General features: G+C 41.0%; 1 protein-coding gene across 11 annotated transcripts in view; it reads right to left on the bottom strand.

The window, feature by feature from the left end:
* Nucleotides 1–23,967, bottom strand: part of ERC2 (ELKS/RAB6-interacting/CAST family member 2) — an 899,314-nt gene that overhangs the window by 218,405 nt on the left and 656,942 nt on the right. For all 11 annotated transcript variants that reach the window (XR_009247350.1, XR_009247349.1, XR_009247351.1 and 8 more), the window contains one exon: nt 1,320–1,467. Coding sequence is in view for 8 of the 11 variants with exons in the window: in XM_058678726.1 (XP_058534709.1) it covers nt 1,320–1,467 (148 nt within the window). In the remaining 3 variants the exon portion in view is untranslated. The remainder of the gene's footprint in view (nt 1–1,319; nt 1,468–23,967) is intronic.

Here is a 23,967-nt window from a genome sequence, read left to right as displayed (position 1 = left end):
GTGAAAAACCCAGAAGATGCACAGCCCCAAATGGAGAGGACATATGTGAGCAGCCCCCACCTACAGGGGCCAGTGCCAAGGAGTCGTGCTGCTCCATGGAATGACCTCAATATCTGGCAGTAACTGAGAACATCCCTCTGCCAGGATGGGGTGGGGGGCCAGGGCATGGCAGTGGTCTCTGTCTCTCCGCAAGGCAGGCCCATGGATGCCTTTTCCTTCCCGAGAAGGGAAAGGCTGGGCCTCCTCATCATGGAATGGCCTTGTCATTTCTGGACTTCCCGGCTATTCTCTAACCTACTTTTAGCAGAGACTACCCCAACATGCAGATAGGTAGTCACGGGGTTGGAAATCTGTGTGGACATTCAGCCTCGCAACCATGTGGCACTTCGAAAGCTTCAGCAGTACGCATGCTCCTAGCCAAAGATGGGACAGCCACCTTGGGAGGCGATGGGTCACTGAGCTAAGTCGGTTTCCCAATGAAGCTGAAATCCCAAGAACATCCTTTAAGTATGGCTTCCCAAGTTACATATGGAGGAGAAAGACAGAGACCATTCTATGACTTCTGGGATGAGTTTCCAATATGCTTCAGGTGCAATTATGGTCATTTAAGTTATTTCTAGAAAAACCTTCCATAATGAAACAAAAAAGAAAGTGAAGAACATCCTGTACAAGTTAGGACTATGCCCTTCTTTCTAGTTCCCTCATACAAATATAATATCTTAGAGAGAAGGAAACACAGGGTAAGAGGGTAAATAGGTGATGTTAGAAAACATTGGATAATGTCTGGGGAGGTCTCCTCAGCAAAGTCTAGCAAGGCCATGGCTGGCAGATGTTCCTTGACTGAAAGTTTCCACAGGTAATGGCTGAAGAACCAGAGTTGGAAGTATATAGAGAAAGAAACCTAAAGAACTGGATGAGGAGAGCTACTTGTGAGGTCCAGAGAGCAAGCAAGACAGATGGTAATGAGTTCAACTGGAAAGATGACGCCCAGAATTCAACTAGGAGTTTTCAGAATCTAATTAGAAGTCCAACTCCACTAGAAGGAAAAAGAGCCAAGAGGTATTTCAGGGGAGATGATATTAATATAAAAGAAAGAAAAACAGTACAGGTTGCAAACCACACAGACCCAGCCACATGCACATAAACACAGACAAGCAGTAAATTGTATTCCAGCAATCGTTTTGCTGTTTTGCTCCTACCTGGTTTCAGGAGCTCGAGCCCGCAGCATGGACATGGGAAAATGAAGAGTTCCTAAACCCAGGAAAAGAACTCAAGCTCCCAACCCCAACAAAACACACCTTTCATTCAGGAGGCCCCACCTGCTGCTTTAACTGATGCACCAGTCGGTCTTTCTCCCGCTTGAGGGCCATGACTTCTTCTTGCGTCTTTTTCTTTTTGGAGGCAGACAACTCCAACAAGGCAATGTTTGCATCTTTTTCACTGATAGCCGCAAGTAATGCTTCCTGTCTGGTAAAATAAAAATCATTGTGATCATTTCTATACAGTTAGTAAAATCCCCAACAGGATTGATATTTGAAATGAGCCACAGAGTACTAGCTCCATGGGAAGGAATTCTAGAACAAGCATGAGTCAAGCTATCTCACTGGTTCTCAGAAGGGACAAAGGACTTTAGATCAGACTCTCTGAGACTTGCATAATGTGTTCTCGGAGAGGGTTGTCTTTCAATAACTTCATAGACATTGCATATCAGATATTGTAAGAATTCAAGACTTCCATCCATCTAACCATTCACCATTCATTTACCACTAACCCACCCAGTTGGGAAGCCAGCCAGTTGTGCAAGTGTCTGCCCATAAATCCATAAATCCATAAATCCATCCATCTATCCATCCATCCACCCACCTACTCATCCATTGATCTATCCGTCCATATACAGCTAAGATTCCAGTCAAGTATAGCTATGGTACTCCAGGATAAACCAACAAGAGGCAGCAATTTAAAAATTAGATGCATTTTTCATACTTTATTTTCTTTTGAAAGCATGCAGAATGCCCTGTGACCTACGAGGGTCCCCTTTCCATTTTTAAGTCATTTCGCAAATATTACCCTCTTTCCCACACAAGAACTGTGCCTTGGCCATGTCTTTACCTCAAACAGCTCCTCATACCTCAGGCCTCAGACCAAATGTATCTTCTGCATAGAGAGCCTGCTCAGCCACTGCATCTAACAGTGTCTTTATACCTGTTCAAGGCAGGGGTCTGCCACATGATTTCACTGAAGTTGTTCCATAGCAGAAATCACTGTTTCAAAGGACCATAGCTATTTTTAGTCATTTATTTTCTAGACTTGATGCTCCACAAAAACTGGAACTTCACCTTTGTTACGCCAATTCTCCTGAGCATATAGTAAACTTTCAAATACGTTACCTCAAGCAATAGAGAGATTCAAGTTTTACTTTTTAGGAATATTTGAGGATATCTGAGGATGCCTCTTCCTCTCACTTTTTATAAATTAGAATGAGCGGTTCCTGTTTCATCTGCGATCACTGGTTGTCTAACATTGCTTTGTCTAAGCTCACGTCTATTAGAAATTCTAGGCTGGACTTCACAGAAACAAGATACAATTAGAAAATGCCTCTCCTTGGTGTGTTGCATCGGCTCCTTTCCGCAGAGGAAATCTTGCCCGTACAGTGTCACTTTTGAGACATTCTCGATATTTAGGAGACCCCAGAGTTACCAGGCAGGCCCCACACCAAGTACTTTCTGACATACAAGACCCAGGACTAAAACCTGAGCATGATCCTGTTTTGCCTTTCTTTAATCCCTAGACCAGGCCCCCTCCAGATGTTTGGACAAGAGGGTCATTATTTGGATCTCAGATTTTCCCCCCTTTTCACTACAGGGATTTATATGGACTTTTTCTGGGCCCCATTAATGCCAGGCGGTAGGAGCTTCTGTCAGAGGTTCAGGCAGACGTGTGAGCAGCAGAACATGTCAGGAAATATCTCCACTTCGCAGAAGAAAACCAGTGCTGCCTGGACTGCCAGCAGCAGCGTTAATATCCAGCTTCACAGAGCCTGTCCTCTTCTGGAAAACATCTTGAAGACAACAGACATGCTTGATGCTCGTAGCCAGCGCGCATTTACACAGAAAGCCAACTGAAGCAGCGGTACGGACTTCAAATCCAGGAGAGCCTATTTGCTGTCTACTCCAAATTTAGCTACAATACACAGGGCAACGGCCACAGTTCACCCCTCATCCCAGACTGAAGTGTCTAGCTGGAGTTTATTTAAAAAAAAAAATTAAATATTTTTGGTAGTGTTTGTTTGTTTATTTTTCATTCACTTGAAAGGTAGAGGGACAAAGATGGAGAATGAGAATTCGTGGACCTGGGCACCCATTGGTTCACTCCGCAAATGTCCACAAGAGTCAGGGCTGGGCAAGGCTGAGGACAGAAAACCAAACTCCATCCAAGGGCTTCCATGTCAAATGACTTGAGTCAAAATCTGCGACCTCCTAGGCTCACTAGCAGTAAGCTTCACAGGAGGTGGAGTAGCCAGGATTTGAACTGGCACTCCAATAAGGTCCACAGTTTAGCCTGCTATGCCACAATGCTTAGCCAAACAACATCGTTTAAGATGAATATTATGAAAGTCAGGAGTTGGTGGCAAATTGTGCTACAATGAACTTTTTACAACCCTGTATCGTCATTTAAAATGCTGGTAAGAGATCTTCATGGCACATACAAGCATTTGTGCTGACAAGCAGTTCTCTATTAGCTTCCTGTATTTCTGTACATCTCACAAACATCAACACCATCTTCTCTGTGACAGTCTTTCAAGGATGTTTTTTAAAGGGAATAGCCTTGAAAAGTAGACATGATATTTCACTTTGGATTAAAGGACAGACCTGCTTACTACCTTGTATGATGAAAAAATATGTCACTGCCCATCATAAAATATTCAGGTTCTGTAAGTTATGAGTTGCTTGCCTATAATGCGAGCAAATGCATTTATATGTCTACCTATACATCTGCCTTTCAAGATGGGACTGGGAGGGTCTGGCGCAGTGGCTCAACAGGCTAAACTTCCAACTTCAAGTGCCAGCATCCCGTATGGGTACAGGTTCATGTCCAGGCTGTTCCATTTCCGATCCAGTTCCCTGCTTAGGGACTGAGAAAGTAGCAGAGGAAGGCTACAGTTCTTGGAACCCTTCACTCATGTGGGAGACCCAGAAGAGACTCCTGGCTTCCAGCTTTGGATAAATTCAGTTTTGGCTGGAGGCCATTGAGTGAAGAACGAACCACCAGATAGAAGGCCTTTGTCTCTAACTCTCCTTCTCTCTATAGCATTTGACTCTCTAATAAAAATAAATCTTTTTTTTTTTAAAGATGGGAACCAGCAGATAGAAGTTCTTTCTAATTCTCCATTTCTTTGTAAAATCTGCCCCTCTAATAAAAATAAATAAATCTTTTTTTAAAAGATGGAATTATGAGCAAGGGGAATTGATTTAAAAGCATACTGAAGCTAACCCCTGCACTAAAGCTTCTAATTGTTGCCTTCAACCTGTCCCTGCCACATCTGTTGCCAGCATTTGGAGACTGAACCAGCAGATAAAAGACCTCCCTCTTTTTCATTCTGTTTTTCAAATACATAAATCTTAAAAAGATTACCATTAAATGCAACTCCAGCTAAAAGTATTCTTAATTATTAACTCTAAAATATATTTAAAGTAATTTAAAAATTTTTGCTTAAAGTCTCTCATCACCATGAATATTCATTTAAAATAATCTAGTTCGACCTTCATACTGTCATTTATATTTTTTGTATTGTTTGCTTTTGCTGTTGGCTAACAAATGTGTCTTATGAAAACTGGCATTATGTAAATGCAATACAATATAGAACACTATAAAGAAACTATCATAACAGAGTAATATATATTTTGCAATCTTTATTGAAATGCCAGGCAGAAACTAATGATGGTTTGCTTTAAGATATCTTGCTTGAGATCAACATTCAATAATTCTAGTCTACTTATAGAGTGATTAGGGCCCAGAGCGATGGCTCAACTGGCTAATCCTCCTCCAAGAACCAGGATCCCATATGGGTGCCAGCTCATGTCCCAGCTGCTTCATGTCATATTCAGCTCCTTGCTTGTGGCCTGGGAAAGTAGTAGAGGATGGTTCAAAGCCTTGGGACCCTGCATCCATGCGGGAGACCCTGAAGAAGCTCCTGGCTTTGGATCAGTTCAGCTCTGGCCTTTGTGGCCACTTGGGGAGTGCACCAGAGGATGGAAGATCATTTTCTTTTTCTTTCCTTCTCTCCATAACTCTGCCTTTCCAACCAAAATACATCTTAAGAAATACAGAATTATTAGTAGAAAAGAACAAAGGCCAAACTACAGAATATGAAAATTGTACACTTCAGGATATTTGAAAGTTTCTTTTCAATATATTTTAAGTCCACTGCCTATTTCAATAGAAGGGATGCTAGGGGAAGCAGACTCTTCATAGCCAAAATACTTGTTTTCTTTTGAAAAAAATATTTATTTGGAAGGCAAGGGAGAGAAACAGGGAGGGAGGGAGAGAGGGAGAGAGAAATCTTTAATCTGTTGCTTTATTCCTCAAATGCCTACTACAGACAGGGCTGGACCAGGCTAAAGGCATGTGCTAAGAGCTTAAACTTCATCTCATCTACCACTTCCAAGGATGCATTAGCAGGAAGGTGAATTAGAAGCAGATTAGCTAAGATTCAATTTAAAAATATCAACATCTCACACTGATTTATCCTGTTGTGCCACAACACCCTCTCCATGCCATTTTTAGAAAAGGCTCAGATGGAAAATGACAAGACACCCAAATGTAAATTGGAGGACACAAAGAAAATCATAAAGGCATTACCTTCCAGATTCAAGGCCCAGTTTATATTGTTCCAGAAATTACTATTGCCCATCAGTTTGGAGAAAGTTCTCCGAGACTGAAGTCACTTCCAGCTCTCACTCTGTTATGTGCTTATTCACAGACAACATGAAAAGCACACACACATGTATATATGCACATACATACATACATACATGTACATATACAGTACATGCATGTATACATATGTAACCTAGGCACAGTGAGTGGAGTTAAGTATATACCAGAGACTTGCAAATTTATCTGCAGAATGCTGCTGTACTCTCATACATAGTGACTAAGACCATATGTCTATGCCCCCAAATGCAGCTTAAAATATGAAAAGGAAGCCTAAATATGCCAGGAAGGCAGATAAGATAATGCAAAGAGGAATCAATCCGTGCAGAGCCTGCTGAATGCCAAGCTAAGCAAGTGGACGACGGACAGCATTTTATCAATGTGCAGCCTAAACAAACGTCAAAGGGAATCATTTCTTTAACAAATATGGGCAACAATGGAGGAACAACGAGGGGAATTCTGTGCCCTCTTGTGCATTTAGTCAAGGTTAACAATGGATAAAACTATGTGCACGAACAGATCTAATAACCCTAGCTTGTCACTCAGTTTCGGGAGGCAGTCAAGATCTAGCTAATAAAATGCCAAAAAAAATGGTCTTAGCCAACCTGAAAGAAAAAAAAAAGGCCTCTGTGGAATAAGACAAAAGATGACCGAAGAGGAATGTCTTCTTGAGGGTGTTGTTTGTGGCTAACTCTCACAAGGCCAGCTCTAGGATCCGCTGATAATAATACATTGCTGCGTCACTTGTCACATTCCATTTAAGAGGAAGCTTTGTAAACATGTCTATTTCACTCCCTGATGCTGTTGTTCTATTAATGATCTGAGCTCTAATAAGGGATCTCAAATTAATTTTTGGAATGGCAGTTGAGGCACACCAATTAGGAACTGTTATAATTGGACTGGGGGAGAAGTATGAACATATATATATATATTTTTCTTATGGGCTCTTGTTTTACTTAGCCTGACCCATCTTTAGTAACACTTTCAATTACACAAGCAGATGCTTGAAAAAAAATGCATTCCATTAAGAAATGTTTGGATAATAACCTTGGAGGGAGAACTGATATTATGTATGATGCTCAGCCACAGGCAGTCATGTTCCAATCAGACTGTGGAGGAGAAAAAAGCTGCTCAATCAACGTTTGCCAGTTAATTACTGTTTTCTTTCCCTCATGACCGTGAATCTTCCACTGTTAAGTTCAGTGGGAGGTGACTTAAGACAGACGGTGACGAAAGATTCTATTCACAACAGCCTCTCTTTCATCCCTGCCATAAGGGTTGGGTGGAGGTTTGCTCGGATCAACTCTGGAGATGGACGTTCATTTACCTACATTTTCAAAGCTATGTTTTCCAATGGCATCTTGAGAAAGAAAAGGTCTTTGATATCCATTAATATCAAACCTCCCAACCATTGGAATGATGGATGGGATAAGGCAGAAGGCCACGCAGACTGCAAAGCAGCTCGCATGAGGTGGAGCCCACAGGGTGAGAGGTATTTGAACAAGCACGAGTTTGGGCAAGGACAAAGAACAGACCAGATGCACAAAGGCCAGGCTTTGGCTGCCCAGACTCCTTCATGTGGTTAGCACTCTGTCACCCACCTAAAACTGACCTCAAAAAAAAGTTTACTCCAATTAGGGAGAGTTTTGCCTTTGAAAGCAAATAGCACACAACTGGTATTTCCTTCCAGGGGCCATGCAGTCTTGTGGGGGTTCTTTGCTCTACGTACCAGCTTCTATCCCATTCCTTGTTCATTGTACCATCCTGGGAAGTGGCTGGTCCATCTAAGAGTTCATCCAAGACTGGCTGGGCCAGCATTCTTTCCAGGGTCAATGTTATGTGCATCAGGACATTCAGATGGCAATGCCAGCTACAGCACACATTCTGCTTTCCAGGGGTTGGGGAGATGAACCCAGCTGATTTCCTCATATGGAAGAACCCAAGGGCAAAATAAGAGGCTTGCCAGGAACTACTGTTCTCATCCTTAAATGCTCACACACAATTCCCATTCCTTTGCCGGAGTGATAAAAATGAAAAACGGGTCTAGACCTTGGAAGTTGAAGACACGAGGCAATATTGAAGACTGTTTGAAATAGGAAGGAGGGAAAGAGAGAGGGGGTGAGAAATACTTCCTTTGAGCATCCTATCCTCATATGGCTTTCTATAACTCACACAAAATACCACTCAAGCCTTTAGGAAGAGACAGTACTGATCTTCCAGTGTCTGTACTCTGCAATCAAATATGCTTGGATTTCAATTTTTGAATTTCAGCAATACCTTTTGCTTCTATGAAGCTGGGCCAGTTACTTAATTGTGTCTGAAACTTAGATTTCCTCCTAAATGAGCTGGAGAGTATCGAAGCAACCGCCTCATGGTTCACTTCTTGGATCGTGTGCTAAATGCACATAAATGCTTTGCGCAGTGACCAACATTTTCATAAAAGCAATGCTACCAATTACATTATTTAGCGTGGACACCATCAGATGGAAAGATTTGAAGGCATTGCATTCTTTCCACTGGACTTCCCTTGGTAATGCATATATCTAAACACGCTAACTCTTACTTTTAAGACAGCCTTTTTGAAATGCCTCTAAGGTTGGTTTCTGCAAGGCTGCAGACTGGACTTTCACGAGCTGACATCTGTTTTGCAAACAAACTTAATGGAGAAAACAGATCTTAAGTATGGAGAAGAGTCTGTTGACCATAGAAGACCTACATCCCAGAGAAGCCTGGCCCAACTTGATCAATAGCTGTTCAATATCATTCTGTGTGAACCAATAGAAAAAAAACCAAACAGAAGCAGACAAGATTACGGATTTCATACAGTATGAGAAATTGAGAAATGGAAACTTGTTTTGAAAGGTGAACTCTTTTTTTTTTAAAGATTTCTTTTTATTACAAAGTCAGATATACAGAGAGAGGAGGAGAGACAGAGAAGAAGATCTTCTGTCCGATGATTCACTCCCCAAGTGAGCCGCAACGGGCCGATGCGCCGATCCGAAGCTCAAAAAAATATCCTTCAGAACACACAAACACATTTCTTCCATTCATTTTTTTAATTGGTAAATTTGGAAGGGAGGGAGGAAGGGAAAGCAAGAGAAATCAAAGGACTTGTAGGGCCCACCACAATCTTCTGTGTAAGCGTCTAGTGCTATAAGATGACACATGGCCATTTTCGTTATTTCCATTCTGTGAAGAGAGAAGTTTCTCTGTTGGCTGTTCAGCTCTGCCAAGATAGCATTCTATGTGAAATATACCCAACCAGAGTCCTTGGAAGGCTATCAAAGATTGATAATGAGTAATCCAAATACTCACTCTATAAATCTGGGCTCCACTGTGAGGTAGAGCTTGTCTCAATGTTCATCTTAACTAAATCTGTCATCAGTGAGTGGTCACTCAATGCCAAGAGACAGGTCTCATCATATTAACCAATTGGGAAATAAATTGCCAGAAGATGGCTATTGATAGCAAGGTCCAGTCCCCAGGACATGGAGTCAACGATTGTTTTATTAGTAAGTGAGTTATATTCACATGTATGCTTACACATGAGTATGTAAGCTGCCTCAAAGACACATATTTTCATTTTCCTGCTCCTTACATTGGCACAGAGCAGCAAATTGCTCTCCTGTATCTTGAACTAGATATTTTCCTTCCTAATTTGAATATTTTGTGTGAAATCAAATCTCCATTTGCTTATGTTTACATGAAATAAGAACAGTCCCATGGGCTAAATTGTCAGGAAAAGCGAAACAGATTGTCATGCTCTGTGAGAGGCAGAAGGGGGCACATTCCAGGATTTTGTGAGTGCAGCATTCAAAGAAAATCAAATTAAGGTTTAAAGGAACAGATGAGTAGAGAGAGAAATATGAAGAATGCAGCTTGCTGGAAGAAGCTCCTTTGAGAGATTTTCTGTTCTTGAGAATAGCAGTAGAGCTTTGGCTCTGAGAGAATACACTGGCGTGCCCGTGTGTGCTGGGGTGATGGCAGTGGACAGGCCAAGCATGGGTTTCCGGTACAGTTACACTCGAGGCCACTCCCCAGGCTGTGCCTAACCCACACAACAATGCAGAAAGAAGCAGAGCAGTTTACTGATGGGAAGCTGATGGGTTCAGGCACCCTCCAAGATGCCACTCTTCTTGAAATTGTTTGCTACTGTGGGAAGTCCAGATTTGAGGTCTGCCATCTTGTGGCCATTGCAATTAATACTAGTTCTTTTCATTTTCTTTTTTTCTTTTTTTTTTTTTTTTTTCCCAAAGCACAAATACCTTCGCATTAGGAGACACCTTCTGAGAAAGGGATTCTTAGGAACTTCTGTGGTTGTGTGTACTGAGTCCATCACAATGTCGCCAGCTGACATAACCTTGTGGGCTGACCATCATGTGTGCAGTTCATTGTTGAGCAGAATCCTTATGTGACTCCTGACTATCCTTACTTTTCTATAATCTAAATTCTAAGGAGGTACCAGAAAGTGTGGTAATGTATAAAAAAAAAAATAAAACAGCAAAAAGAGCCCTAGGAGAGATATGCAATGGAGAGTGAGCCAGGACATTTTCACATTCTTTTTCCCTTTCTGTTGACATTTTTTCATTCTTTGATGAAGGTCTCAATTCAAATAATCATATATCAAATTATCACTTAATATACAAGACTGGGCCTGCTGCCTGGTTTTTGTTGTTTTATAAAAGAGATCACTTAATGGATACAAGAGCCAATGAATGAAAGTTACAGCATTGCTGAACGAGCTTTAGATGTGCTACGGAACACCCGGAGCACAACACGTGGTAAATCCAGAGGGTCCTCACAGCTGAACATGGGATGGAGGTGGGGCATGGCTTTCTGGAAATAAAAGACTAATGGTTGAGATTAGAACCATACGCTACAACATTATAAATGAAAGAGCTGAGACTACATTCATCACAGTTCTGAAATGGAAAGAAGTGTTTAGAACACCACCATGAAAACACATGGAGCCTTTCCAAGGCATATTTTTTTTAACCACTTGCTGAAGGTGTCAGTGGGAAGAGAAGGGACATGCACTGGCTCCTTCCCTTTTCGCCCAGCGTTCACCAACGGACAGCAGCTCTCAACTGGGAGGAGGTGAGGATCATAGTCAATGATCATGAATGAATTTGAGTATGGATTACTGAAGTGTGAGATTATACTTCATTATATACCTCTGTTTCAAAAGTCAAGCAGCATATATAGCTGCAAAACTCAGCTAGTGAACCCAGAAATAATGTCAAATTGTATATGCTCGTTATCTGAAATTTCTCACTTCGTGAATGCATCACATACGGGCACTGTCGGAGCACTCCCTCTCAGAGGGCGAGGGGAACAAAACCAGAGAGTGGATGCCGAATGAGAAAGTCTAGTGAACTACCTGCAGGCGCTCCACATCTGGAAAGAATCGTGAGGGAGCCAGCCCAAGACACAATGGTACAGAAAGCAGTCTCAGATTTACAGTATGGGTGGCCCTGTGGCTCATGGAAGCAAAATTTCCACCCTGGGAGGAGTAAATGCTGGAGACAGGAATATTCCTATTGTGAAATGATGAGGCCCAACTTGACATGCATGAACGGAACATCTTCCTTTGCACTGGCTGTTCACTGGCCACACAAGAACAGATCATTTTGGTGACCAAAGCCAGTGTCCAATTCCATCAAGTCATCTCTCTCTCTCTCTCTCTCACACACACTGAGCACATACTATGTACCAGGGGTGGACAGATGAGAAAGGTGTCATTCCTGCATGAGTGATGGGTAGACCCTTCAGGCTGTCTCCAGACAGGCAGTCTCTGATCAGACTACAGATCACAAGCAAACACCTTCTGCTATGATCAGGAGCAAACCCACCAAAGTGGCAACATTACGCAAAGTTTTCTGTGACTCCTGCTTCCCAATCTAAAGCCTGGGTATATGAACACATACAGTGTCTCCACCTCCATGTCTGAAAGACTGGGACAACTGATTCTCAAGCTCCCTCCCCTCTTCATTTTAAATGTCCAGCTGAATCTAGAAGCTCAAAAACAAAGGCAGACATGAAACCTCATATTCACGGTGAGTAGGCTGACTCACTTGTGGGTCAGAAACAGTCCAACATCAGCACTGCCAATGATTCAGTCTCAGAGAACACCAGGGGATGCTGTGGTTATCCCTTCAACCAAGTGTTAGAGTGAACAGAGATGAGGTTTGTTCCCAGGGACCACCGATTTGAACTACGACTTAAGGATGGAAGCTGCAAGCTGGTGAGGCTGATGCCAATTCAAATACTAGGAGGGCCTCTGACCAAGTCAGATGTGTCAAACAATAGAAAGACAAGTTGAGCAATTTCCCAAGAAAGAAGTCTAGTAATCGATGTGTGGTGTGACTGGACACATGTTTTGGTTAAGTTTCTCAGAATTGTAAGCTCAAGAAATGGATTCTGGCTAACTTAGCCAAGAGAGGAAGTAGTAGAAGGAACCCTGGTAAGTCAAGGAAAACAGCTAACCAGTAAAAAGTGGTTCCAGGACCCTTAGAAGCAGGAAACCCCAAGCTTCTCTTGGAAAGATTTACCATTTATATACTAACTTGACCACAAGCAAACTCCAAGGTTAATGGACAAAGTTATGTCTGATTGCCCTGTAAAGGAAATCATTCCATCTCATCCAGATCAATCCGTCTAGGGTTCCCATCATGAGGAACACACCTACATACTAAGTCCATTCTAAGGGGAAGAAAAAGGGAGTAGTTATGAGCTGAAGGCAATTCTTACAGGCAGTTACTACAATGTCTTACAGTTTCAAGCATCTGTGTAGGGCGCTAGAGCTGAAGACAATGGGCTAGTGAGGGTTGGTTACATGCATCCCTTGGAGTTCCACAGGTCAGCCTGTATCTTGGCCATGGTAGGAGCATTTAGACCATAGAAACTGAGACTTTCCTCCCTCATTGATCTGGCTCATAGGCATTCTGTTTCAAGAATACTTCATAGGCTTGCCAAAAAAAAAAAAAAACAAAAAAACCGCTGACCACTCAGGAGATGGGACACAGATTGCACAACGAGAGATACATAGCTAACATAACCCACATCCTTGAATTTCAGCTTAGTCAATCTACATTTCAATCCACCGAGGTAGGTATTACACTGTCTTTATTTGACAGATAAGCAAAGAGAGGCAGAGAGGGGGCAACTTGATTTCCCCAGGTTTTTATGGCTTGTAAAAGGCAAAGAGATTTGTACCTAGGAAATCTATAATTTTATAATTCCTGAAAATAAACAGCTAATCTATAGTTGTTGTTCTGAGTTGTGATGCCCTTGACACAGAAAAAAAATTAGACAGTGCATTCACTCTGTGTCCTGGGAGGGTACGGCTGATTCACCTGGCTGGTTCACCCCACCGTCAGGAGAGGAGCCCAAAGCCCAGATGTTGACTTACATACCCGAAAGAACAAAGTCAAATCTAAAACGTTGCTAACCATGTTCTCAGAGAGGAGATTTACCATGTATCATAATGCACGGAACTCTATTAAGCTCCCGATGACAGCATTTGAAGACTCAAGGGACAAAGCATATTTCTTGGGTATTCCTGAAGGGCCATGATGGCTCAATGCCAGTGAGAAAAGAGTGTGGGAGGGAAGCCTGAACCTTTAGCCTACTTCCCCTACTAGTGCCACCAGGACATAGATGTGACAAGCAGAAAGCCAAGACAGGATAGAAACACAGTCATCTGAATTTGGATAAGTACCCTAGACCATTTCCTGGACTTTATGCATCTCAACTATGGAGTCTATAAAATTAAAATGTTGTTACCAAGCCCCCAGATCATTGGGAAGTTTATCTGAGATGGTTTACAGGAAAACATCTGGGAAGCTGGAAAATTCCATAAAGGGGTGAGCATTACTGAGGGTAGTATCTCTCTCTACAAAGCTGTGGCCTCCCCATGAGGTGGTAACACTGTGTGACATTGATAATACGATTCGGTTCGTCTCACCTCACACCTGGTCGGGACACATGGCGCATGAGGTACCACCTCTCCCAAACTCATCCAGCCTCTATAGAACCATCAGCTCAAATGGCTGACGGGAGTTTCATCTGCAATGAAAGTAAATCCATAAAGGGGAAATGGCCTTCTGGAGGTTACACTGTACTTTACTGCAACCTCTTTCAACAGTTCTTGGGAAGGCGTGACCATAATCCAATGGCAGGAAAGATGCCTGCACATAAATGGACTTTTAAAATTCACCAAGCATTCAAGAAAGTTCTATGTTGCATCAGTGAGTGAGGTTATTGTTCTGCCCCACTATCCACTTTGAATTTGGGAAGACAAATTCCATGAATCCTAGTTGCTCTCCCTGACAGACGAGAATGCTAATATTTATTCTTGTGGAATATGACAACCTCTGGAGACTTCTAAAAAATGCCAAGGGAGAGGATAAGATTGATTTTGGTTTTTTTTGCATTTGTATTCACAGATTCTTAGTACAACAATTCCACGTCCACTCACTTACATAAAAGTAAACTGGAGATGGGAACTTCATTTTTCTGATAAATGTAAAAAGAACTGAAAAAAATAACTGAGTGTGACATCTGCCTATTTTTAAATAATAGTTTATAATTTTTAGGTCACAAAATCATATCAGAAAAAATATCAGCAGTGTTATTATGGTCAAATAAATGAAAGTCTCTTCAATATATTTTCAGTTTCTCTTTGAACACAGACAGACACAGGTGTTAGTTACTTTTTTTTTTTTTTTAGGTGTTAGTTACTTTTTATATTCTGCTATCTTTCATTGAGGTCTGAAATTCTTAGGCTATCTTTTCTTTAAACAACCAACATGAGCCATTACAACTCTTTCCTCAAGTTGGATTTATTTACATTTTGGCTTAAAATGAATAAAGAAGTATCTGTAACTCACAAGGAATAATACTAAATAAAATCACTGTACTGTATTCTCAAGTGACAGCAACAATCTTTAAGCCATTCCTTAGTCAACCAAAAGTGCAAGGGAAAAGAGATACAACAGTTATTCTAATATGAAGATAAAAATTAATCTTCACTTTTGTATGTTTTAAAAGCTAAATGCAAGTCAAATGCTCATAGTAGTAATGACTGGCCATTCATCTTACTTTAAAAAAAATCTCATCCATTTCCTTAAAGATCCATCTGCATTTCATTTATTTATTTCCCATAAAGAGGACTTATGATTCGCTGATCCCAAATTTGAAATACTGATTTGTCTGCAAATACGGACGCCTAGAAGAAGTGCCGGTAATTGGGGCTTTTAGCCGCCCACTTAATCTTGCTTAAATTACCAGTGCTCAGAATGAGGGATGACCGTGAGGCACAGGTTGAGTAACCATGGCAATGGCTAATGGGCAGGGGATGAGGGTAGCGCAGATTCTTCTCAGGAGTCCCCATGATATTCCAAACCATGAGAACCAACGAGCCACAAATTAAGAATGCTTGCTAACTCAAAGCCAGGTGACAGCCGACTCCAGTAGTTAAGACGTTATTGCTTCTGTAAGCGCTAAACTCGAACCTAAAGTGGACATGTAATCTTCCACTCCCCGAACACCCCAATTTGGCCACTAAAGATGCTGTTTTACATTTCCCAACATTTTCCCCTGTCACTACTTTTTATCCTTCACTTCTCAGGTTGTAAGTATTGGTTTCGTGCAAAGCAGTCCCCTTTGAAGGCTGAATCCTGGGAGGCACTTGTAACCAACTGCCAATGCTGCCGGCCAAACAAAAACTCCCTGCTGGTGACATGACCACCTAGTGACCTCTAAAAATGTTGTAACAATGTGAAAAATAGCTCCCTCTTGTAGGAAACAGCAATTTTTTAAATTAAACGTACATCGGAACGTTCGCTTATATACAGATAAATGGTGTCCGCAGTCACCTTCTCTGCTTCCAATTTCAATCTTTTGAAACCCAGCCCGAGCCTAAATAAATAAACGTTGATACTAAGAAGAAACTAAGAGCCCGAGAGCCTAGTGATTTCACAAACAGCTTTTTTTCATTTTCGAAAATCTAAACTCCGGGCCAGACACAGAACAGGTAATGAGAAGGAGCAGGCTTGGCAGTCCCTCTGTGGTTCTAAGCTGAAAAATACGTCAGGCAGCAATAAGTGGCTATAATTTGGCAGGCTTAATGTCTTTAAAAGTTTGCAGCTTGTTCGAGAAAAAAAAATTAAAGCAGTTATAACATTTGCAAATTGAAACACAATCACCAAGCTAAAACACGACCCTGATAGATTCGCAGACTCTGAGATGTACTCTTACTATCTTTAAAGGTTTTGCTATTTTGTGTGTTTATTGTGCAGTTACACAAGAGAGAGTACGGATAATTATTAAAGTGAGGGGCACCAGGTAGCTTCTGCAGGCAGACACGGTCTTAAATGACTGTACTATGGCTGACCTCGGTTTACACCATCGACATTAAAATATTCAAGGCTGGTCTCACTAGCAAAAAGGTACGATTGGGGTTCTTGTGGGCACCCAATGGGAGACGAAATGGGAAACTGGACATGACGCTAAGTATTTATGAGGCTGTGGATGGTTGTTTTTCCGGTGAGTTTATCTTTCCGAAATTCCATTATGAAAAGTCTCTGCTCAGAGCAGCAGAGGTCTGACAGGTCTGAGGCTCTTGGTCTCCAAGGGGTCTCTTGTTCATCTTGGCATCTGACGTATTATTTCCAAACACTGGCCAGAGCCACGAAAAATCAAATGAGCTTGAAAATGAGGTGGCACCAGCAACTGTATGTCTCTAAGCCATTAAAATGGCAGGAGGATCATTCCTTGTGGAAAGCAAATCTGTTCTTCCTTCCTTTTAAAATCTGCCTCTCATCACCCTTCTCCATCTCCTGACCAAAACCTTAGGACTCCTTCAAGCACAGAGAAAGAAACTGAACTCTTAGTTCTGACCTTAAAAGATGAGATCAGCAAGAGAAAGAAAAAATGCATGCCCCAGTCTGTCTTAAGATATGCTTCCATCTTTGTAATGCTTACCTTAAAATACAATCTGTTCCTATGCTGACGTAGCAGATTCAATACACTTTTTGATTGTCACCCGACCCTGAATGATAACCTACTCTTACTGATGTGCAGTGAGAGTGACCGATTACATTAGGGTGCACGCACACTGAGGAGGTGCCATTTCCAGCCAACGACAGTGTCTCCTTCCTCTGTGATGTGTTTCCCAGCTTTACTGAGCAATTCTTTTTTTTTAAACATATTTTTATTGCATTTTTAAAAAATTAATTACATTGCATTATGTGATACATTTTTTTATGCACTGGGATTCCCCCCACCCCTCCCCACACCCTCCCCCCACAGCGGATTGCTCCACCTTGTTGCATTTCCATAATTCAAATTCAGTTGACATTCTTTCATTGGAGGTATTTACCAAGCATAAAGTCCAGCATCTTATTGTCCTGGTAAGTTCAGTGGTTTGTTGGTGAGACCATCTCTGGTCTGAAGGTAGAGCCGGCAGAGTATCATCCCAATCAATTAAAAGCCCCAACATAATATTTCCAACCATTTACAACACTGTGACATTAATTGACATGGTATTGATTAACTAATATGTTACTAGGAAAATGCAGGTTCTCAACCACAACCTGTGACTTCTTCATAGACATTTCAATTTTGGTTTATATTCAACCGTGTTCTATACACCTTAAAATGGCTGTTTCCGCAGAAACAGAAGAACAGTAAACTTCCTTCGGGACTAGGGAGAGGAGCTTTCTCTGGTCCTTGTCTGCTTCCAATTTTGGGTCCCCACCCCCTCTTGTAATAACCATCAGGAGCGCTCCAGAAACCCCTCAAAACAAACAAACAAACAAAACTAGAATAGATAGATAGAGAACAACAAGGAAAGCTTAGAAACAGACAGGAAACGGCCAGCGGGGATGCACTTATAACTCACTGGGTGGGACACAAAGATTAGTTACTCCTCACTGGGGTATGGAAGATTTCTCTGCACACCCCTCCTAAACATGCTCACCTAAACTGTTGACATATATCCTGTTAGAATTATAGAGTTAGACCACCTGAAAAACAGCCAGGTTCAGCGAAATCATGCTTCAATGCTATAAATTGCTAAAGACTAAAATTAAAATAGGCATGAGACAGCTGAATACTGAGCAATTCTAACGATACCACAGTTGTTCTGGAACACGGTGCCACTGAACGTCATGAAGATATAAACTTTTAAGAACATTTGGGGGATGTCAAGGACTTATCTTCCAGACCAATCTCAGGCTGTGAGGTGAGGTAGTTCATTCTGGCAGAGTTTGATCAGCGTTAAATTCAAATTTACATAATAAAGAGAACATTCTAATAAAAGCACACTAGGAAATAGCCAGGGCCCAGATATATTCAATAAACAAAAATGACAGTCTGATAACAATATGCCTCACTTTCTTCATTTATGAATGAGACTAATAATAATTACTTCATAGCATGGATATGAACAATCGACGAGCTGTTGTAGGTATAGGACTCAATATAATATCTGGCTCTTGGTAGACATTCAGGAAATTAATGTAGTAGGAAGAGGAGGAGTTATAAACCTTTAATAAGGTCCATCTGAACATTCTGATAATGCAAGTTTTTTCCAGACATATAAAAAAGTTATTAAATAGCTTATGATTTACGAAATGTAATTCAACTTTTAGTCTATATTGATGTAGTATTTCTAATAATACCAATTTTATTTTAGGTTCAAGGTATAGTTTTCTTTTGTAAAAAGGCAATTCTTTCTAAAATTTATTTGAGATAAAGAATGCTGCGAACGCTGTTCACTTCTCAAATGCCCACAAATGCTGGGGCCAGGCTGGGCCCAGAGGCAGGAGAAAAGAAATTTGCCACATAGATGACAGGAAGCCACAACTGCCTTCTGGGGTCTGCACTAGCAGAAAGCGAAGCTGGGAACAGAACCCAGGTAATCTGATGTGGGCTGTGGGGAGCTTAGTCACTAAGCTTCACTGTTTCCTCCTGGTCAGAGACAAAGCTATCAGTTCAACATAAAACTCATGCTTACATACACCTATTTGTGCCTTTGAATTTTTACGTATTCCAATGACAACAGAGAGCCTTTTCTCATCTGGAGAGAATTACTCTTGATGGCTTCTTGAGTGATGAGAATATTGACTGACTCTGTTTTCTAATTTCTCAGCTATCATAATATGTCCTAGAAATGTTCTGTGATAGGCGATTGCTCAGAGTCTTATTCTTTCCAAAAATAATGTGAATTGTTCTAAGTCCATGAAGAAGAGACACAGTTCAAATTTCGTCTAAAAATCTTTCATGCAAAAAGTTCTATCACAATTCACTGCCCACCTCTGAAGGATGAAAGAATTGGAATCTGGACTCTGCAATCCGCTAAGCTGAGTCCTTTGCAAACTGGGTGCTCCTGCTCTCAGCTCTGCATGGTGTTAGTCACTGCACTCACTTCTGAGGAAATCTCCAAGACCTCTGCCCCTTCTCATTCTGTGCTTTTTCCAGAAGTTTCTCTGACTGGTGTTGTGAAATGCGAGGGTCCACTACTGAGGACAAAGGCTACCTGTCAACCTTTTACAGCACTTCAGCGATCCTGACTTTGAAGAGCCCTGCTCCTGTTCTGTGACATTCTTAGTTAGAATTCCTTGTTTCTTGGGACACTGCTAGCCTGCACTGAGGGCTGGCAGTCAGACAAGGTGGGTCAGGTCTGCAGCCAAAAGAAATCCAGCCATTTAATCTGAGGGATTCTGGATATTGGATCTTTCCACTCTTCTTACGATACATTAGAAGCCAAACTGACTCTCCTGCAAAAAGCTCATACATTTTCCAAGGTTACAGTGGGTTTATGTCAATGAAGGTGAATAGATCAAAGGTATTCTTCAGCAAGGCCTCTACCAATAAATAAGGCTTAAGCGTATTAAAAGAGAGTTCATTTTTGGGAATTCCAAACACTGGGCTTGCCAAGGTGAGGGCTAACCACCAAATTCCACCAGATAAGGTGGTTTTTCCTTTTTCTTTTTAGATTACAGGCTCTAATTCTTGGTATTTTTAGTTCTTTGCAGTGGAATTTTAATTTGGAATAAAATTTTACTCCCTAACACTTAAGCCAAATCTAAAAAGCAACTCCTTTGAAAGATACTGAAGGCTCCCCTAGTTTACCTATCTATAAAATTCCTCCTTTTGTGCCAGTCCAATAGAGCATAAACTAAAGCATGTTGTAAACAAGACTCTAAAGAAAATAGACATTTGGAACTTGTGTCATTGTGCCATTTCTTCTTGCCATTTGGGAAATCACAATCACATTTTACGTTTAAGAAGTAGCTTTCTAAATTCTTCACAAATGTAAGATGACCACTTCCACAGTTCATTTAAATCACTCAGGTCTCCTTCCTTCTCCACATTTGCACAGGAAGAAGCTTTCTCACTGGCTCCACCCCTTCACTGAGAGCTAGACAAGCTGGGCCATTTTAAGACTCTTTCATTAGAAAGAAAGAAAAAAAGGTTAAGGTCACAATAAGTATGGTAAACATGGTAGTTTCTATTCTCAATATCCAAGACAAGAGACTAAACAACAACAAAAATCTAATATTAAAATTTGTGGAAGTATGATAAAGACTGTTTTATCTTCTCTTGCAACATCATCATGAAGCAAAAAAGGGGCTAGTTGGGAAAGTAGCAGATTCTACCTAATTTAGTAAGTCTCTGACATGAATTCAGTAGTTAATTTTCTAAGTACACACTCCTTCAATTTCTATGTTTCCAATTATCTGAGTGACTGACACCTTCAAGTTTTATGGTTGACTTTGAAGAGCGGTGTCCTTACGTTCTCCTGGAGTATATTTTTATACAAAAGAAAAAGTGGCCATTAAATAGTGTTTTATTTTAATGAGCTCATCTTTTGTAACTGACATTTTAGCATTTTGGTGGAAGATTCTTAAAAAGTTAGCAAGTTTCAACACTGACTTTCGATGAACACAAACCTTTCTGTTGCGCTTAACCTGCCTCCCTCTCCTCCACGAATAAACCCCTTACCCAACAGTAGCTGAATGTCAAGGTTATCACATGAAAGCACACTGGAGGCTTTGGTCTCATCCTTTTCTAACGGCTGAAAGAGGCACGTTTGTGCCAAGGACTGACAGCAATGCTGACATCTGAAAGCCTGCAATATTCCAGGTAAATTAATGTGCCTCCCACTGTCCCGGGCAAGGAGCAGACTGGATTCTTCAGAAACACATTCTGGGCCCGGCGGCGTGGCCTAGCGGTTCAAGTCCTCGCCTTGAAAGCCCCGGGATCCCATATGGGTGCCGGTTCTAATCCCGGCAGCTCCACTTCCCATCCAGCTCCCTGCTTGTGGCCTGGGAAAGCAGTCGAGGATAGCCCAAAGCTTTGGGACCCTGCACCCGTGTGGGAGACCCGGAAGAATTTCCTGGTTCCCAGCATCGGATCAGCGCGCACCGGCCCGTTGCGGCTCACTTGGGGAGTGAAACATCGGATGGAAGATCTTCCTCCCTGTCTCTCCTCCTCTCTGTATATCCGGCTTTCCAGTAACAATAAAAATCTTAAAACAAACAAACAAACAAACAAACAAAAACACATTCTGAAGCTGTTCTATTTCCCAATAGATCACCTTCTTCCTTAAAGGCAATCGTATACTGTCCACAGTGTAAGCAAATATCCCAGTGAGGCAGTAAAAAATGGACTGGGGCGGCACTTTGAAGACCCCAGCCTGGTGGTTTTGATAATAGTTATGTGGGTCAGCTCTTTGATATTCACTGTATAGACAAAGTTATTATTTTACTTTAGCTCAGGAGCGCCTGAAATAAGGAAGCAGCAAAAGTTATTCACACAACCCAGGTGTATTACAGTATTTTCACATATGCATTGGGGAAAAAAGATGAATTAACTATAATGCACATGAATTCACTGCTTTGATATGAAATGACTGGAATAAAATAGCCAAGTTGGAGGACATCATGAGAACATCCCTATTAAATGCTCATTTATCACAGAAATTTGGCTTCCCAAACCGGGTCTCTGTGGGTCCGCACGGGGATGGGTCAGAACACATGACTGTGATGTGTAAAAATAATCTTCAGATAAAATAATCCAGAAATACAATTATTTGACATGTAAAATAAGCATATGGAGTTAGTTAACTAAGGAATGAAGTTCAGCGAATGGTAGTGGTTCGGGAGTGTCCTGATGTGTTTCTGCAATGGGAAGACCTAAAAGAAGTGGCAAAAACCCATAGAAAAGAGCAACGATAACACACAAAACCTGCCTCCATGAATGGGAAGGTAGGTCCAGGGTGGCTTGGGGCCAACATCACCACTTGCTCATTGTGTGATGCAGAGCCAGTGTTCACACAAATGCTTTGAGTCTCTAAGAGGTCAAGCACTGACACTGATGAAGGACAGAAGCTGCTCCTGCCATTGCTGTTATTCTTGCTCCTGCTGCTTCTATCATCATTGTTACTGTGACTGCGGCTCAGGTGTCAGAAACTTAAAAGGCATCCCACAGCAGATATTTTAGGCTTTACACATACTGCTCCTAGAGCTGGTGAATAAAAACACTTGCTCAGTTTTCTAGTTAAATTTGAACTTCAAAAACGTAGAGCATAGGCTTGTGTGTGTGTGTGTGTTTAAGTACTTCTTACTCAATAGTTGACATATGCTTATATTAAAATGCATTCATATTTATTCATCGCTCCTCCAATCTTTTAACTTACACTTTCTATATTTTATCAAGTCATGATTTTCCATTGCAATTATTCGTCATTGTGATATGAAAACAGCTGTGATAATACACAAATAGATATAGCAATGTTCAAATAAAACTTTATTTACATAAATAGGTAACACAAAGCAGTAAGAGCTTGTCCATAGGTTGTTTGATTACTAACTCAAGCCAACATTCAAAGTTGAGCCTTCAATGAATGAAATGAGACTTAATGAAAAGATGGACTATTCTAAATATGATGGAGTAATTTCTTGTATGAAGAGGGTAAATCTCCACCATACCCTGGACACAACCCTTGGGTCTTACCATCTGTTACTCTCTTAGAAAACATTTCTGAAAAGACCGCAAAGCTCTTCATATTGCAACCACTGGAAATCAACATCTGATAACTCCAACTGATACACAAATAAATGAGATTCTGTGCTGCCTTCCACCCAAATCAGCAGGGCTCATTCTAAAGTAATATTAAAACAATCAATATCGTAAACCAATCAGGCCAAGCAAACTTAGGATGAAGACAGAGAGAAGAAACTAAGAGGAATTTGATTTCTGCTCAGTTGGACCTGAGCATGTAGTGTGGCTCCATCTCAGCGACAGATGATAAATAACCAAAGTAACCAAATAACCATACCTCAAATGTCTGCAAAATCAGGGCTGGAAGACTGCAGTATTCAGTAGTCATACAGATTTTATGATTTTAAATAACAAATATTTTCAAGTAAATCAAAAAAGCTGACAGTTTCATGAAAACTCTCAAATCCATTACCACAACTGAAATGTGTCACATTTTTTCTTATTCTTTATTTCTGAAATACTTTAAGGTAGGACATCAACTCTTTCCATTCTTAAAAATGCCAGTCTATATTTCTAAAAATTAAGAACTTCTTCTATATAATAGCACTTAATTAAATAAAGAATAACATTACAGAGATTTTAAGTCTCTTTTAAAGTTGGGTTTGGGGGACAATTCTATAAATGCCATGTCAGTATATTTACCCAATCATGTGCTGACTTATTCTTCTGTATTTCCCCAAATCTCCCAAGTAGATTGTCCTATGCTAACACCCTCAGACCTATTCCACTGTTTCACAATCAGGTTTTATAGTTCTTACAGTTCTGGGCCTCTAAAAAATGGAATGAAAGTATCATTCTGCCGTAAGAGCCCTGCAATGTTCTCCAAATTTAGAAAACTGTTCACCTTTCTGAAGACAGACAACTTCAACTTAAATTACGTGCCTGCAACAGCCAACGACAGATGAGAAGCTCATCTGTAATTACCAGGCCCAAAATAAATAAAATTTATTTTCTTCAATG

Source organism: Ochotona princeps, chromosome 21, assembly GCF_030435755.1.
Source record: "Ochotona princeps isolate mOchPri1 chromosome 21, mOchPri1.hap1, whole genome shotgun sequence".
Taxonomy (NCBI): Eukaryota; Metazoa; Chordata; class Mammalia; order Lagomorpha; family Ochotonidae; genus Ochotona; species Ochotona princeps.
The sequence above is the reverse complement of the archived record's forward strand: the minus strand, read 5'-3'. Positions and strand labels throughout refer to the sequence as shown.